Below are 18,767 nucleotides of genomic sequence, written 5' to 3'. Positions count from 1 at the left end.
GTATAGAAAGAGGATGTTTTTATTAAACATGAAATATTTATTAACAGTCATTTGCATTTCCCTCGTTGATGGTCTGATCAGATCAATCGTCTTTTATTCTGCAATACATGCATGTTTTTTATTGATTTCTTTTTTTTCTGAAACACTCATCTTGAATTCCTGGGATTTGATTTCATACCACAGATGCATCATAAAGTGGGTCACATTCAAATTGGTTTCATTTACTTTCATTTAAGAAAAGCAATGAAAAAAAAGAGACGCTGACAGTTTGCCATAGTACAGAGCATCTGTCGTGTGTTGCCAGTGTGGCAGATAATTGTAATCTTTCCCCAAGGGGATGTTGGTCAGCATTATTGTTGTTTATGAGAAATGTTGTTCTTTTTAGTTAGATAAGGATGATTCACTCAGTGAGGGCTTAATCGGCCAATTAATAAAACAATTACATGCAAAGAAGTTAAAAACTGGTTATTATATTTATATATATGTATTATAATTTTGCGGTAAACAGATTGTTCTCTATCACTGCGTATTAAGACAAGCCGTCTGCGGCGTTTTGTTTATGCAGGATGTAGTTTACCCCATCGTTTGATTTTTCATGCATTATAAAACAGGCTGGGTTGTCAGATCTCCTGTACCTGTGAGAGTGCGTGTGTGAAGTTTGTGTGTAAGTGCGAGCCAGGGAAACAAGTTCAAGGATATGCACTCTCTCCAGAGGTTTGCATTTTCTTATTGTGCGTGAGTTGATTCTCAAGATGATAATGACAGGCTTAAAAATAAGATTTTAACAATGCTTTGTTGACCATCTCTTAGACTCGGGCTGTGTTTATCCCCCAGAGTGTTCTTTTCATGCTCTTTAAAAGTAATTTAGTCTGGAAAATTAAACGACAAACATTATTACAAATAGATGAATGTGCTTTACAAAAGCAGCTCTTAGAACTGATAGACTCTTTCATAGCTGTTACTCTTAAAGGCAGATGCAGCAATCCCAGTTGCACATAAAGATCCTACCTTAGAAATGCTACCAAAGTAGTCATTTGTAGACAGAAGAGAAAATTATATATATTATGTACTTGCTGAGGCTCTTCTTCAAATGGAATGATATATCATCAGTAATCACACAGGCTGTCTTTCTATTTTTCTTCTCACCTATCGTTGATTTTAGTCTTTTATACTATGGTGTGATTTGAATAACAATTCATCTCTTTCTTTTCTGTTTTCCGATTTCTTTTCAGTGCAGCGTTCCTTAAATAAAGACTAAGAATAATAATTTTAAAAAAGCCCTTGTGCCAGTTGGGCGACTCCGTGCACTCTGCTGGGCTCTAATAGTTTCTCTAATGCTGCTGTATGGTCAACCAAAAATAATAGACAATCAATCAGAGCGGTTGCATACAAATTATGAATATTGTGTGTTTGCTGGCGAGGAATGAATATGCAAGGGAGAGGTCATGCTGTTTATGCGTCTATACATAAAAGCCTCTAAAGTGCTACTTAGCCCTATTTAATGAAGAAAAGGCCCCACTCCCACCAAATGAATATGAACAATAAATATAAAAATATATAAATGATAAGAATAAAAAGAAATGCATTTGTTATGAATAATGAATTGCGGCAAACCATGATTAACAAGATGAGACTATTGAGTTGGATTAGAGCTGTCTGAGTCACCAGCTACATAATAAACCAGCAATTTTACAAAAAGGCCTGTAGTAGTTTTAATAAAACACAGTCACAGTATTTTAAGGCAGTGGCACCTTTAACACAGTGGCCAAGTTTATTCAGCCCGAGTTTATTAGATTCATGGTACCGAAGTGGAGTTCAGTACAAGAGATTGGAAGGCTGTCGGTAAAGATGCTTTAAATGACAAATCACTACAAGTGGGACAAATAATCAATATATTCTGAGATAAGCCCCACTGATATGTTTTCGTTGTGCTGCCACTGATTTCACAAGATGTACTCTGCTTTCTTCTCTTCCTTTAGACATTTCTGAAAAAAATCAAATCAAATGAAACCTCTTTCATAATGCGTGGTCAAAAAGGATGCAGCATTGTGAATGCAGGAAAAACATATAGTAATGTTCAAAATTCTTCAGTCGACCTTCATTTCTTTATGATTTGATAGAGAATTGGGAAATAGCTGCTGTGATTTATTACATGCAAACATAGATGTTAATACAGTATATAAGACAAACACAGAGTTTGTACAATTGTAACGAGCTTGAAAGTCAATATTTGGTAATACCGCATTTATTCTTCAACACAGCCTGAATTCTCTTAGGTAAGCTTTCTTGTAATTTCTATAAGTAGTCTTCAGGAATAGTTCTCCTGGCTTATTGAAGGACATTCAAAGCTCTTCTTTGGATGTTGGCTGCCTTTTGTTCAGTTCTCTGCTTCAACAATGTTGGGGTGTTGATGCTGGGGAGGCCAATCCATGAGTGATGGTGTTTGATTGTGTTTTTACTGCAGTCTTTTTGGGATCATTGTCATGCTGAAAAATGAAATCAGTTTTTCAGATCACAGTTTTTTCAGATGGTATTGCATATAAAAATAAAAATGTAATAGTACTTTTCTGCATTCATATTTGTCAATCCAGCCATCCAGTGGTCCAACACCACTGGTTGAAATGCAGCCTCAAACCAGTCTCCACCATGTTTTACAGATACCTGTAGATGCTTACTGTTGATCTCCTCGGTGCATATTGTTTGAACCAAAAATGTTAAATTAGGATTCAGCCTCCATAAGACCTGTTGCCACTGATTCTCAGACCAGTTATTGGGTAATTTGGTATACCTCAGCCTTCTCTCAGTTTCTCTTCTATCAGTTGCTTCCTGACACTCCCCTCCCAGTGTGACCATTTCCGATGAGACTTTTTTTAAAGAGTAGGTGGATAAACTGAAGGGCCAGATGCATTTCTCAGGTCCTGTGTCAGGTCTAGGGCCGTGCGACCATAATCTCATATCCCGATATGAGAAATTTCTCATCCCGATAACGATATATATCACAAAATAGTGAATTTGTTTTCCTTCTCATCTGTAAACTCTCTCCATACTCTTTCACGTGATTCTTGCGTAGGTGGTTGAAGAGGTGTGTTGTGTTTGAGTCTGTGGTGGGGATCGGTTTGCGGCATAATTTGCATAGTACAGTTTTCTGTCCGTGTCAGACTTTTCAAAATCAAACCATGTCCATGCTACAGAGGTAGCCCCTTGTTTAGTAAAAAGGTGCTCGATTTGTTTTGATTGGTCCTTCTGTTTGGAGCTACCTGGTTCTGCCTTATCTTCACTGTCCATGCTGGTATTCTCTGTGCCTGCATCCACGTAGTGACCATCCAAACAATGAAAAAATATTGCTGTAAACAATGTAGTTTGCGATACCATAAAACAAACAATAGTGTATAATATGAAACGATTTTTCAGATACTATTCATCTGCTGTACGTAGTTTTCAGGGTTACCACTTCTTCTTTTGTCTTTCACTGCTCCACTTTTCTCAAATGCACACCATAATGAGACATGCCAAGTTTTTAGCTAATAGCTCTTTGAGAATTACTTTGTTGGAGCAAGAATACTGTTTTATGTCTGACACTGTGTTATCTTTGGCTTTTTTAAAATAGATTTTTATCAAGTCAACTAAACAAATTGCCTTTTCGCAACGTTTCTACTGGTAACAAAGTGGCTAAAGATACAATTTAAAACTGGTTCTTTGCTAATGTGTCTGTTTTGTGTAGACAAAACACTGATTCTTTTCTTCAGTTAGGTGCCCTTTTTTGTACTTGAATGATTCATAGGTCAGTGTTGTGGCTTAAACAAAACGGTCAGGTACAAGGACTGAGCTGAAGATTAGTGAAAAAACAGCTAGTATCAAAAGAATAAACTTTGAAAGACCTTCAAAAAGTCTTTAAAATTTTGGCTCCTTGGAAGCGAAATATCAAACCTGCTTCTCAATATATTCTGATAATGAGAGCTATAATCTATTATGTGTTTTTGTTTTTGTAAGAAAAGACAACCACAGGGTTTCTTTTCATGTGTACACATAATCAGCATATCTGTAAAATTAAAGTAGCTGAATTTAAGGGTTGCTGTACTAGAGGCGTGGCAAAATAAACAACAACAGGCTAGGTGTGAATGCCCCTTCCTGATGATTCACAGCACTGCATAAAGAAACCTTTTTTTAGCCTTTTCTCTGCTTTATACAGAGGGCTGCTGAGCACGCATGCTTGATTTTAGCTGTGCCTCGTGTCATTTATACAGCTGCACTCGCTCACACTTGGGAGACACCAGTTTAACTACTGCTTTGAACTTCTGTCAACAGCACGGCTCACCCGGGCACCTTAGAATTATGCTAGAGGTTGTATTTAAGTGTTTGAGTGCCGCTGACATGTGGTAGAAATGCAACCAGCGGAGTTTTTTCCTTTTTGCTTGTTATTCTGAGGTAGAGCGACTTCAAAATAATTGCATAGGATTTTTCTTTTGTACCTGTATACATGAGATGATTTGAGACATCCATATAAGTGTGATTTCCCCCCCCAAAAGAACTAAATCAATGGCACATATTTTTAATTTGATACAATTTAATTAATAATTACATTGTTTATGTCAGAAGGTTCAATAAAAACTCAAGTTTCACCCCCAAATTTTAATTTTCTAGCAATTATTTCATGGTTGAGGCTTTATGGGGCTAAATCAAAGCCAAACTAAAAGCACTGACATTTAAAAAAAAGATGTAGAGTTGAAGAGTGGAGTCAAATAAGTCCGTGTGCAACATACCATAAAACGTTGCAAAAAGATGTTTTCCCTTAGAGAAAGCCTTCATAGTCCTATCGAAAGGCATATTTTCAGCCTGCGTATCGTGCCTGCGCTACATATGTCTAAAGAATGCCATGTCACCTTGAAATCCAAAATTGTCTTAATGTGAAAAATTCTTCTTTCAAAGACTATTTTATGATGATGTTTATACATTAGAGCAGCCCAATACCAGGGGGGAGGGAGGGTATGACATTTTGCGTAGTAATGTGTAAAACTATAAGAAGCTTCTCCGTATAACTGAAGGAGCGCTATTAATAAAGATTTAATCGTTCTGAATATAATGATGAGGGTGGTTTTGTAGATGACTGTATCTGCATACAAAATGCATCTCTTTTCATCTAAAATTGTAATTTTTTACTGAAATTTTTTTGAATGCAGTGCCTCATTTCTTCAGACATAATGCTGTAAATGACTTTAAAGCACCAAGCTCTGGAGACAAAGCCCCTCTGTGCCTCTGGCTGAGGGACTGTCATTATTGCTTCCTTACTCAGGAGTGAAGCTATTTCCTCCTCCACTGCCAGTCTCTGTGGTGTCGAGGGAAGAGCGGCACGCAGAATGCTGTCGAAAAAGGTGGAAGCTTTGTGGCAGAGTTGTAATGCGTAGCACTCGCACAACGTGCTTGTGGAAGGGGGATGCTGCAGATACGCACCCCTCTCTGATGCTGCGTACGCTGCTTCATCTGTCTGTGGTGGAGAAACCTGCAACCTGAACTCCAGTGCAAAATAACCTGAGTCTGATATGGGCAAAGGCTCTGCCATCGTTGGTGTATTATGATTGTTTTTTTTCTCTCTTGTTCCTTGTTCATTAGACTATGTACACACAGAGCCTGCATGTCACTCACCATTCCCTGTGTGTTTGGTTGACAAAGTTAAAAAACAAATAGAAAAACTGTATCAAAGAACCTTTAAATTCGCAGTGTTATATCGGACGACCTTCTCTTGGAGATTAGTCACAGAAAGTAACAGTCCAGCGGGGTTTTTTTGCATCACATAGCAAAAGGATGCCTTTCTTTACACTAAACATCCGTTTGCACACATCACCAGTTTGTTGCTGAAACAATGTTAAAGTAGTATCTAGATTCACACGGGCTAACTGTGGTTGTTGAGTTGTGATTGGTTTACTTGTTTGGACTGGACCCCTTTTAGGTTATTTAGAAGTTAAGTAAGAGCCTTACTTAACTGACGACTGATTGATTGATTGGTTGATTGTCTCTAGGAAGATATTTGAATGTTAAGTTGATCTGACCCCTTGTGCATCTGAGCCAGTCGATTATCATTGCAGTGTAATTGCTGTCTCCACCCCTTTCTTAAGATGTTTTTCACTTTGCTTTTATGCCTTTCGTTTTCAGTTTTTAGCCAAAGGAGAGATGGGTGAGGCGTCCATCGTCTGCCTGTTCCTGTCACTTTTTCCTCCTGGGTAAAGTTAAGATGTTGGTGAAACTTGCACACAATGATCAACTAATTAGCCTTTATCATTCAAGGTTGCATTTGTCCCTTCACAAGAATCACTACTGCTCCTACAGGATTGGTCAGATTTTAGTGAAATGAGATAAGTTTGTTGTGGACATTGCTGTTTGGTTTCCTTGACTTCTCGCTGGATTTTAGTTCTTATTCGTTTGCGCAATAGAGCCAAAAGACAACAAAACTGTAACTCTGTGTTTGCACTTTACACATTACAATAACCTCTAAATTGTGATGAGTGATGAACCGAAAGAGCTACTATGTTACTGATGTTCTGTTTTTTTTTTTTGTGTGTTTTGTTTTCATGTATTTCCAGCTTCCACCGCACAAAAATGATCTGTTCCTTTAATTTTCTCTGTTTTACATGGTTTTTTTTTGTATAGCTTTAGCTAATCCGCTCTAAGTTTTCCAGTTGGAATGATGTCACTCAGATACATAGCAACGCACAATAACAGAGGGTTTATCTTTTAGCTTACAGAGAAGGGGTTGAGTAGGAGCCACTCGCACTGCCTGATGTGAAGAAACGCATGTGCTCACTAGCATACACTGAATGAGAATAATGTGTGTTTTTGTGTGTGTGTGTGTTTTCCTGGCAGACAGTAAAGGACAAATGCATGTATCATACCTAACAGGGTAGGTGGAGGGAGGGGGTGTACTCTTGTTCCTGTGAATAAAAAGAGAGCAATCCAGTGATGTGTGAAAGAGAATCTGCAATTTGTCCTCGTTCACCATCCCTACCTAAGATATCAAATACACACGCAAACACACACAAAGGCAGATATGCACAAATATAGCCCCATAGAAATGAAGAGTGCCCCAAAATGCACCAGCATGCCCTGAGAATAGAATAGCACTCCAATATGCTCGTCCCATTTGTCTCAATCGGCCGGCTGTCTGAGCGGTCAGTCTTGGGACCTCAATGGGAATACAGAATAGAGTGCAGCTTTTTACACTTACTCAGCCACACTGTACTCAGTATCTTTCTGACCTCTGTGGCCTTGCTACATGGAGCAGATACAACGCATCATTCACTACAAATCGACAACATGCTTTTGCAATTTTCATCCACGCTACCAAACAAACTAACCTCTGATCATATCTGCACAAAGTAGATCGACCCAGAACTACTGAATTCATCTCGCGTTAAATGGGTTCAGTGCTTCTCTGAGCCTTTAAGGTCTAAAGCTCATATTTTAGGCCAGTAAATGAGTCAGATTTTAAACCTCATAGGCCAAATATACAGATACTGCAGTTTTGGTCAGTTTAGTTCCACTCAATTTACTTTGATTTTTTTTCTTTTTATTCAGTTCACTTCAGATCACTTTCAGTAGGTTTCACATTTGGGAAACACGCAGTATGAAACAGTCAGCTGCACTTGTAATGTTAAACTAATTAATTAACTCTTTGATACAGCGTTTAATAATACTACTAGAAATCATAACAGTAAGATAACAGACATGATCCACTTTTTATCACCTTCCCTCAGATTATCCTGTATTCATTGCGGGCGCTGACCGGCTCAGTACAAAGCATCTCGTGCCGCTATTATCGACCCATTAATTGGAAAGGGGCCCATTGTAGTGAAAGGGCTGGGCAGTACAGACAGACAGGAAGAGATGGAGCCTTAAGATCAGCCTGGAATAGTTGGCAGGAAACAGGGTCCTATGAAGTGGCTTAATGTGCTTTTTATTGGCTCGTGCGGGGTGGAGCATGTACTTTAGGTGTGAAATGTCTCTTTTCCCTTTTTGATAACAAACAAAACAAAATACCATCATATATACCGTGCAGTGGGGATGTGCATTTCCATTCATCATGCTAATCAAAGCAAATTTAATGCTAATGTACAACAGACCATTGACATTTCAAGGTTTTTTGGTCCATGTGGATGACAAAAAAGAACTTTTTGAGTCTGTTATAATAATGAAAAAGTAAAAGTTCTGTTCACAAGGATATTATTTGTTTTGTGTGCACAGGTGTGGAAAGTAAATTAAACCATATAACCGGCAGGAAAACTATTTTCTGTTAATGTCCTTTCCTCCTGCTCAGTGCTAACAGAGCTGAGTTGATTGAAAAATATGCCCAAGGTTGATACCCTGGTCATAAAAGTACAGAAGGGGCACATCAGTATAAAAACTCCCAACTCTCTTTTCCAAAAAAAAAGAAAAAAAAACGCAGGCTGTTATCATTTCAATGCCAAACGATTTCATTCATTCTCCTTACTTCGTGGTCAGATTCCAGTCTTTGATATATTCTGTGGGTGTTTTCTTTTAGTATTGGTTGAAGGCTGAGGCGGGATAAAGTGTTTAGGTAGAGATAAAGGTGCTGGTGAAAGCATGGAAGGTCAAAGAACTGAGGTGGCCCGCCTGACCTTCACACACCCTTTTTCATACCGAGCCACCGCTGCGCACGGATGACATTGAAATACTCTATCGACTGTGAGTCAAGCTGTGCATGTGAAAAACTCTGGCACAAGTAGACATTACTCACTAAACATGACATTTAACCGCCACGAATTCAAGACACAGAGAGTTGTGCACAACACAGGGTAATTATTTGTGTTGCTGTGATGAATACTGCTATAACACTATGAAAGCTATATCTCTCAAAGACATTTGTTTCCGCCTTTCCTCCCTACCTGAGCATTGCAGGGACTTTGTTTATATCCTCGCAATAATTTTGCCTAAATATAAGCACATAACTTTCCCTCTCCCTGTGTTTTTGCTGAGAAGTCTATATATCTTGCAAGTTTTTTTCCATTTTTTGTGAGGTTGTTAGCTATTTCTGGAAATTCCAGAAACCGCATGAGGATTTTCCTTTAACATGATCAAAACCACGACACTGATCTACCCTGTAAAACTGAGACAAATCATACGGTGCTTTATCCTGTTTATGCAGTAGGGCTTCTACCAGTATTTCATTATACTGCTATGGTTTATCACAGATGCCATTCTGTTTCTTTGCATCCATGTGCGTAAAAGCATGTGCATGTGTTTTAGTTTCCTATCGATTCACGTTACTAGAAGGCCCCTGTGTACGATCGGGTTACCCATATGAAATAAAGCACCACAGGGTCCAGAACATGCAAGATGCAGTTCCTCACAAACAATTTATTTTCGTGCACAAAAATAGAGAAGAGAAAAAAAAAGTGCAGGATATTCTTAGAGTGTCAGCAGATTCCCGTGGAGATGTTGTTAAAGGAACAAGGAGCAAATAGCATTTTAAATTCTGCACAAACACCCCGACCAGGACTCCAGAACCGTATCGGCAATGTTCTCTATTTTCATCAAGACTGTTGTCCTAGCGCTCATTGATTATATGATGTCTGCCAGATTTGATGTTCGGCTCTGTGGTTTACTCTCAAATGGCTAATTAGCCTGCCTTATGTGGTTAATGAAATGCTCAAACCTTGGCCATGAAGGGCTCCCTTTTTTTAATTTTATAGCTTTTATCACCCCTAATCTGTCCTCTGCCTTATTTTTTTATGCATAATTAATCATATGTCACTAGGAATTCTTGTTTCGCAGCAGGACTCATTTCTTTCTTGCTTACAACATACTTTTGTCTCTCTCTCTTCTCTACAGACGGACAATTTCCCCACTGAGCCTAATTATATGGGTAGCAGACAACAGTTTGTTCAAAGGTAAGAGTTGGGATCTGTGGCCTTGACTAGACATCAGACCCTTGTTTTTTTTTCAGTTTTATTTTATTCCCCACAAACTACTTTAACATTAACTATGCTGACAATGAACTGTAGTGAGTAATAAAAGGAAGAAGACGGTCGTGTACATTTAATTAGCTTGAAAGTCGGTCACTAAAAATATTCTGTGTTACTAGAACATTGTCACACACAGGATTGGACTCACAGCAGACAGCAAAGCTAGTGCAGTATTTTTAGAAGCGTTTTATTACATCCTAAATCCTTAAATCATTATAATAATGTTCCTTGCTTGGCATTCAAGAATGGTGTCTCTAAACTTCCTTGGAGGGTTAAAAAAAAAACACCCACTAAGAAATCCTCCACCACACTCAGCACTCACACTCCTTTTTTTTTTATTTGTTTGTTTGTGTAGTAGTTCAACATTCAAAGACCCTGAGCGAGCAAGCCTCAGAGACAGCGGTCATGGTGACAGCGACCAGGCTGACAGTGACCAGGACACCAACAAAGGCTCCTGCTGTGATATGTCTGCGAAAGAAGCCCTCAAGCTGAAGGCTGCAGGCGTGAAACCACCACCTCTGGAGCAAGGTGAGCCCTTACCGGAAAAAAATGTGATTACACGAGAAATAAAGGAGCGTCGTGCAGGCCAACACACTTGAATGAGAAGAAAAAAAAAAAGGACTCTCATTCCGTTTTCTCTGCTCAAGTTATTTGTATTAATGGTTGAGCTTTTGACTTGCCTGAGCGCTCCCAATCTGAACTTATACTTGGCTACTTTATTTCCCCTACTTTGTTCTCTGCACTTTTCACATTTAAAGTGCATGGGGGTGTGCGGTTGTATCGGAGGGTGTGAGCGAGTGTGCATTCTATACACGTCCTCAGTTTATCAAAGCAGACAAGCCCATTATGTTTTTATAAGCCCAACTACTTCAGCTTCTCCATTTAGTCCCCCTTCCTCGAGCACCCGTCTCTGAAACTTTGATAATGTAACATGGAAAATGACTTAGTGAGCGGCAGGCGATGTAGCTTTGTAGTGCGGTGATTAAATATGAATAATTATTCTAAGCGCTGCGGGTCGGGCAGATTACACATGACATGTGTAGAACAATAACTCCCCAGATATGAGTTGTTGCGGTCCCCCGCACCCCAGCGACCTCGCGTGATTCGTGCAGGGTCAGGGGAAGGAAGCAGGAAGTCAAGATCACACACGGGTGTGGAGTAAGGTGATGGGGTGGGAGGTGAAATTCTCCCTGCAGTTTAAGCCAGTCGTGTACATCGGCGTGCATCATTACCTGCTAGGAAGTACACAGATTCCCACAGAGATACAAATTTCCCAAGTCTGGCTGACAGGATCCAGAAGTACAGTCCTGTATCCTGAACATGGATTCTCAATAATGACGCTATTAATCCAGGGAACAGACGGGCTGTTTTTACTTCTTGCGGAAGGACAATGACAATTTGTGCAACACTCTGTGCTGCAATATGCATGTCTCACTAGATAGCGTTTTTTTTTCCTTTTCACTGGTTTTTAGAATGGGAAAAAAAGCCCACACATGTTGGCAAGAGAAATTGGCCAATTAAAAAGCTCCATATGTTTCTCATTTTGAAAATGTTCTCATTTAATTGTCCAAGAGGGACTAAATGGATTGCATTTCTACACACGAGACACATGACAAAGGGAGACGAGAGAGTTTCGGGCATTAGTCGGCGTGCAAAAGCTGTTGCTGGTGGTGTCGGGCGAACGCGCGCTGGCCCCGTCGGCCTTTGCGCCAGCCGCGACCCGTCCTTCCGCCCTTCCTGCGTGTTGCTTCGATCAGGAATGTCTTGTTCTCGTACAAAAGATCATCGCATCAATACGCACATATACGCGCGAAGGCCAGCGGTGCTGGAAGCTCAGTGAAGGGCTATAAACTGCCTGTTCTCGCTCACTTTATTCTCACCCTCTGCTCTGTTTTCAGCCCCGCTCCATGACTTTCGTTACACTTCTCTACCGCTCCTTGTTTGGGGAAATCGATTGATGTGAGATTAGACAGTTAACTGGCTGCAGCTGGCTGTGTTTTGCCAATAACATGCAGGCTTAGCTAGGCTTGTGGGGGAGGGCTGGAGCAGGAGGCCAAGCCCTGGTGCTGGAGTGGTAGTGAGAAGTGAGGTGTGGTAAACATCGCTCTGGCGGTGTTCCAGCTTGTCTTTATTAACTTGCAAAAATACCAGTTGAATGCTGAAAGGCCTCGCTGTGAGTTAAACCGCACCTAAATATTACACGATGCAGTCATGGTCAGTCACTCTCAGTGCTACTGTTGACTTTATTGGTACTGAATCATTTTATGCCTAATTGATGAGAAATAACAAGAAATCAAAGAATAAAGGCAACAGAGGAAACTCAAACGTGAACTATTAAAAGGGAATATGATGTGGCTACATTCAGGTACTGCCTAATATTTAAATAAAACTGTGTGTGTGTGTGTGTGTGTGTGTGTGTGTGTGTGTGTGTGTGTGTGTGTGTGTGTGTGTGTGTGTGTGTGTGTGTGTGTGTGTGTGTGTGTGTGTGTGTGTGTGCATACTCTTGTGCTGCACATGGAAGCACACAGGTCTGTCTATTATCAGATGGGAGAAAAAAAGAAGAAAGAAAAGGGAGATTGTCATTGGTCACTGTCTCTGGGGTCGTATTCCTGCAGGCTTATTTTCTTCAGATCTCAGCACTTAGCGTCTCCTTCATAGGTCTCTCTCTCTCCCTTTCTGCCCCCCTCCTCTCCTTCCCTCCTTCATCCCATCTTAAGTCCTCTGTTTCCCTCTAAGCGTAGCCCTCCCAATTACTCTCTGTAGCTCTCTCTGCTTTCCTGCCAGAACACTGCGGCCTCATTCACTGGCTCCGTATAAACAGAACTACAAGTGCACAAAGCATGTAGTTCAAGTCCCAATCAATTCCCAACCCTGTTTTAGTCATAGCCCCTATACTTGCTAGGTTGTAGCCTACAGCGTATCTACAACTGTGTCTTTGTTTTTTATTTTGATTTCTATTTTTAACATTCTCGTTGGCTTTTTTCCTCCTTTCTCCTCTTTTTCAGTAACAGCCACGAAAAACATACATTAACCTCGTACCGTGCGTGCAATCCATCGTCTCCTCTGATGCTCAGTGTTCAGCAGTATCCTGCTAGACAACATAATCTGGACATCTTCGCACCACAGGTCACTCTCAAATTGATTAATTAGCTCCGCAAAAGTGGTAGCAATGTATTAATTAAGCTTAAGTATATCAAATGCATTTTTTTGCCAGTTTTAAACGCCGATTAATTGATGCTCCAGTGTGCCTGCAGCAGACATTAATGTGGGCCTGTCTGGCTCTAGCGGAGTGGCTGGCAGCACATCGCTCGCCTCTGTGGAGATGACTGCCACAGTCGCTATCACGAACAGACAGGCGGCAGTGGTGTTGGGAGATGTTACCCACTGATATAGCTGTCCGAGCAAATGGAGAAAGAGAGAGAGAGAGAGAGATGATGATGGAGGAAGAGCAGAAAGAATAGAAGGGGACGGATGCTGTTTAACTGTACCAGCTGACCTATCCTAATTAGCTGCGACTGGATTATGATAATCAAAACGCCTCCTGCCTTGTTTTAAAGAGAGAAACTCGAGTGTGACAGAAGAGGAGGGGGTGGGGGGGCAGGGGGAGGATATGATACTACAAGGACAGTGTGGGTACAGTGAGGGAAGACAGCGAGAGACGTGTTTCTGTGACGGCATGGTAGAAAGCGATGAAATGTACTTTCCTCTGTTATTTGTTGAGGGGTGATAAAAAATCCCCACCCCCACAGCATCCCACAGCTCGTGAATGTCTCAGAATAAGGGGAAATGTCAGACTTTTGTCAATTTTTCGCACGCACACAAACTCCTGGCACAAATATGACTAAACAGTGATGTAAGTGCACGCACAGATCTGCTGCATAAATAAATGATGATGCCGTATTTAGCTCTTCATTTCCAAGATGGTTGTCTTCTCTGTAGGTGTTCAGCAATTTATGGTGATGAGAAGAGAGTGAGTCCTGGGAGCTGGGAGGCAAACAGTTTATATGTATATATATATAATGGGTACATTTTATGAAATCGGATTACCTCCCTGGTGGATTTTAAACATTTTCCTTGCCTGAAAATTGGTAAGAGATCAAGAACGTTACAATTAGAAGCCAAGAAATTTGAAGTCGGTCAGCACTAGCTTCATATTGACTTCATCTTTATTGTCAGTACTCATACTATGTCTTGGTCAAGGTATTTGCTGCTACAGTAGATGGCTAAATAGACAGTTGAATAGGTAAAACACACACTCTGTTATGTTATGTGAACATAATGTGCAGTATGCAGGGAATATCTGCTGATATCAGTATAAAAGTATAAAATGAATTCCTTACTTTTATACATATAGGATTTCATACTATATAACTATGCCTCCTTGGCTATAAAGCACATTATACATCACTTATTTTAATCATTAAAAAATAGAGTCCTCATTATGGCCTTGCAACACTTTTGGAGATAAAAAATAAAAGAGGGCATGACTTTACATTTTTTCGTCCGAAACAATCAGGAGAAAATGAAGTCTTTTATAAGTTATGTTGTTGAATAATAAGCTTTCTCTTCCGTTGCACACTGAGAACAAACTAACTATTCAGACTTCAATCCATTTTAAATATTCACCCATCTTCCCCCCGTGGCCTTACGCAGGAGCCTTAATCTTAAGACTCCTGCGTTACTGTATTTTTTCAAAGGGTCTTGATTCCCCACAATCTCGGCCTTTTTCCTTTTTTTTTTTTTCCTTTTTATTCGGAGCAATTAATTTTGAATCGCGAGTGAACCTTTTGATAAAAGAAAATGCAATTCCAAGATTAATTGACTGGTCAGAAGTCTGATCAGATGCCCTTTTCACACTTGTAGCCATGGCAACCTCTATCCTTCTCTCTCTGGCCTTCAATAAACCTTTATCTGACTTGTGAAAAAGGCCGTTCCATTCAGCGTCATTCATATTTCATGGACAGATAAATGCAGACATGTTTTTCATAGGGTGGGTAGATGTATATTACATCTCTAATTTGAATCCTTCTGAAATTGTATTCAGAATGCAGCTCAGTAAGAACACTGTCTGTTCACTATGTGCACGTACATTATTGATACAAATAGTTCACTTTGGCCAGTAAAGAGTGCTTATTGTGCTTAATCATGATCACAGTGTTTATGTAATTTGAAGATATTCATATTTAGCAAAGTCTTTATTGTGGCCAACTAATTCTACAAGGAACAAAAAGACTGGGCACAAATATTACTGAGATGTTATTGTTTTCTTGGTTGTATTGTTAGTGCAAAATTTTATTAGAAACAGTTATGGTGAATTATGGTTTGTCACAGTCTGATGGACGAGTTCATGCCACTCTTTTTTTAAAATAATAATTCTTTTGTGGGTTTCCTTTTAGGGATGAATTATTGCTTAGAATAAAAGTAAAGTTTTCAGTCAAAGTGAGAGAAAGACGGAGCAATCAGACAGAAAAAGCGTTCAGACACTGTGCATAAAAAAAAAAAAAAAGTCTAACTGCTGAAAGACAAGCTGCTTGAAGATGCATTCTTCTTCTTGAAACATTTCCGCCGGGCATTGAATCCAAATTGGAGTCTTGATGAAATCACGGCACAGCCAGAACGTGACTCCGATTTATCGGATGAAACTAAAAAGCAGCAGCAACGAGGGAGCTGAAAAATGATGACTCAGTATCAGAAAACGTGGTTAATGGTTCATATTCCTATTTATAGATCTTTCATACCTGTGATATTTCTGCACAGTGTAACCTGCACTTAACTTAGAACCCCCGCCCTGTTTGTCCTGCATGAGCTGCTCATTAAAAGGTTTAACAGGCAAAGGGAAAAATGAATATTACAATTGGATATACTCACACAAAGGGCAGCTGTAATCCTTCTGGCCTGTCAAATAGTGGGCTGCTTAGGTGTGAGGGGTTTCGCGCTGTCCTATAACCTTCATTGCCATTTTGCTCAGAATAAATATTTGAGCTTTAGAGCTCACTGGTTTTCAAACCTGCTCTTAATATCACAACTTAATGTGGATCAAATTTTTCTGCAGGTTCATCTTCATACCTATAAATCGTAACGTGCAGTCCACAGAACATCTGTACATGATCAGCTACAACAAATGCAGGAAAACAGTTTCAGTATGCAGTACTGTGCAGAAGTATTGAACCTTTCATATAATTTTTTCTGCCTTTTAACTCATTTTCCATCCAGTTCTTGTATCTGACCTTTGTTTAAAGCAATTACCACTGAGCTATAAATCATTTTGAATAAAAAAACACCTATTTCAGTAAATGAACTAGTGTTGTGTCTATATAAAATAGACAACTTAGCACGAACCAATTTTAAATTGTATCTTTAGGCACATTGTTACCAGCAGCCTGTCACAAAAGCACATATTTTTCCCCCATGTCTTTAGCTGAATGAAAAATGCCGGTTTGACAGGCACAAAATAGCATTTGTGAACCAACAAGGTGATTCCCAAAGAGCTATTAGCTGGAAACTTGGCATATCTCAGCATGGTGTCCAGTGTGTCATAAAAAAATTGAGAAAACTGGACCAGTGGAGGATGAAAAAAAAAGAAGTGGAAGGCCTAAAAAATATCTTCCACATTTGATCAGTACCCGAAAACCAGAAGAAACAAGGAAAAAAGTCACCAAGGACCTGACATAGGACCTGAGAGATGCAAATGGCCTTTCACTTGATCCATCTACTGTTCAGTGAAGCCTCATCACATTGTCTCAGTAAAAGTTTGGCAGTCAACAAGCCATTCTTAGGGAAAAAGGGAGAAAAGGCTGAGGTGTGACAAGTTACACAAGAACTGGACTAAAGTGCTGAATCCAAACTAGAAGCCTTTGGTTCAAATCATCATAAGTCTGTACGATGGAGGTCAGGAGAGATACAGCAGTGACTGCTGGGAGCTGCATTATAGTCAGTGGTGCTGGAGATCTTGTCGAAATTGATGAAATTGCAGATGCAGAAAAGTACCATCAGATTTTGATCCACCATGCAATACCATCTGGAAAGCATCTGATCAGCAACGGCTTCATTTTTAAGCATGACAATGATCCCAAACACGCTGCAAGTGCAGTAAAAAACATATGTGAATAGAAAAATACACAATTGAACACCATCAGTGATGGACTGGCCTCCCCACAACCAACATTATAGAAACAGTTTGGCTTTCGTAGACTTTAAGAAGCATGAAGAATACTCCTGAAGACTGATTTTGCCTCATATACTGTATTCCAATGTATGTTTGCACATACATTGGAAACGCATATATATACATAAGGGGATAGCAAAACTTGCGTACTCTGAGAGAAACGCCATTGTTCTTCACACGATGTTAAAGTCTTTTTTTTCCTGCAGGTTAATGGACAAACATCTGCTGAGAGAGAGGCTTCGTCTGAGACTGTTGTAATTAGTCAGTTTGCAAACATTACTCCAAACAGGTAGCATATGGAGGAGTCATAGTTTCGTGTGATGCCGTCACATCTGTCTTTTTAAACATGATTAATTGAGGCTATCAAGGTATGTTTACACCCAGTGCTTTGTGTCTACACCAGCAGAGACATGCATGTGCATGGTTCTGATGAACTCTCGCATTGCAGCGTGAAAGCTCTTTTTTTAATGCCTGTTGGCTCTTTTCGTGAGTAATCAGTAATTTAAAAAAACAACAACAACAAAAAAACAAGCAGTGTTTTAGTTTCTCCTTATTAAGTATCTGTCCTGTCTTAGTATCAGACCACTAGAGAATCCATTTATAAGTGTGTAGCATGGCCTTGGGTAGTAGATTAGAAAATCGACCGTCATCTGAAAACAGCAGATGCTCGTGTTTCTTCTTACTGTTTGTGCAAGCCATTGAGAAGCAAGGATTTGTCTTTCATCTTCTCGTGCTCCTCATCTTCTCAGCTTTCTGTGTCCTGTCCCTGGCTGGGCTGATAGTCTGATTCATGGCAGCATCACCAGCCACTTCCCTGGTGGGGAAAATGAGAACCATCAGCAATCTGGACTTCTCACTCAAAGTCAAATAAGATTTGTGAGTGTTTGTGTGCTCATACACATGTGCCAGATCGTGTGTTCACCCCGTTCTTAGAGGATGTGGCGGTATCGCACAGCAGTGAGGCGATTTGCAGCTAAGCTAGTGGAATCCTGTTGAAAGCCTAAAATCTTGTGGGGTGAAGGGAGGGGAAATATCACAGTCTTAGGATTTCTTCTCTCTCATTACGGGAGATTGAAAGGGATTATTCTATTTTCCTCAATACACAAAGTTTTATTAAATTCCATTGTTATGATTGCAGTTCACGAAGGGTAATGTCCGTTCTTGTGTCCTTCCTCTCGAGCTGGAGCTGATGGGCTTGGCTGCAGGAGTGCGACTTCCACCTCTAAACCTGGGCCCGACTGCATGGCGCATCACCCCCTGATCCTCATTCAGCTAGTGAAGCCTCTCTCAAGCACTGTGGCACCACAGTGTTGGAGAGGATTGATGAATATCTCAGACTCTTACCACTCGGGCCGTAAATCTCTGACATTATCCCTTTCCCCTGGTAGCCGCAATGAATAATTACGGCATGTTTATGGAAGCAGTGAGTAAAAATATGTCTTATTTCATTCTAAGCACCATTATAACCTCTCGACATAGCATGATTGGACTTCTGATCTTAAAAACTCTGCAGGAAAAAAAAGAAAAGAAAAGAAAAACAACACAGAGAATGCGTTTCTGCCGCTGAACCTGAATGCTTACAGGTGCCCCGGCCACTCTCTCCTCGCACCGCTGTGTAATGAGAACAT

General features: G+C 40.1%; 1 protein-coding gene across 2 annotated transcripts in view; it reads left to right on the top strand.

The window, feature by feature from the left end:
- Nucleotides 1-18,767, top strand: part of pcdh17 (protocadherin 17) — a 63,362-nt gene that overhangs the window by 18,190 nt on the left and 26,405 nt on the right. For both annotated transcript variants that reach the window (XM_039609281.1, XM_031729577.2), the window contains exons 3-4: nucleotides 9,841-9,899; nucleotides 10,330-10,502. In XM_039609281.1, the coding sequence (XP_039465215.1) occupies nucleotides 9,841-9,899; nucleotides 10,330-10,502 (232 nt within the window). The remainder of the gene's footprint in view (nucleotides 1-9,840; nucleotides 9,900-10,329; nucleotides 10,503-18,767) is intronic.

The sequence above is a fragment of the Oreochromis aureus genome, linkage group 1 (assembly GCF_013358895.1).
Source record: "Oreochromis aureus strain Israel breed Guangdong linkage group 1, ZZ_aureus, whole genome shotgun sequence".
Lineage (NCBI taxonomy): Eukaryota > Metazoa > Chordata > Actinopteri > Cichliformes > Cichlidae > Oreochromis > Oreochromis aureus.
This window is presented reverse-complemented; position numbering and strand designations above follow the sequence as displayed.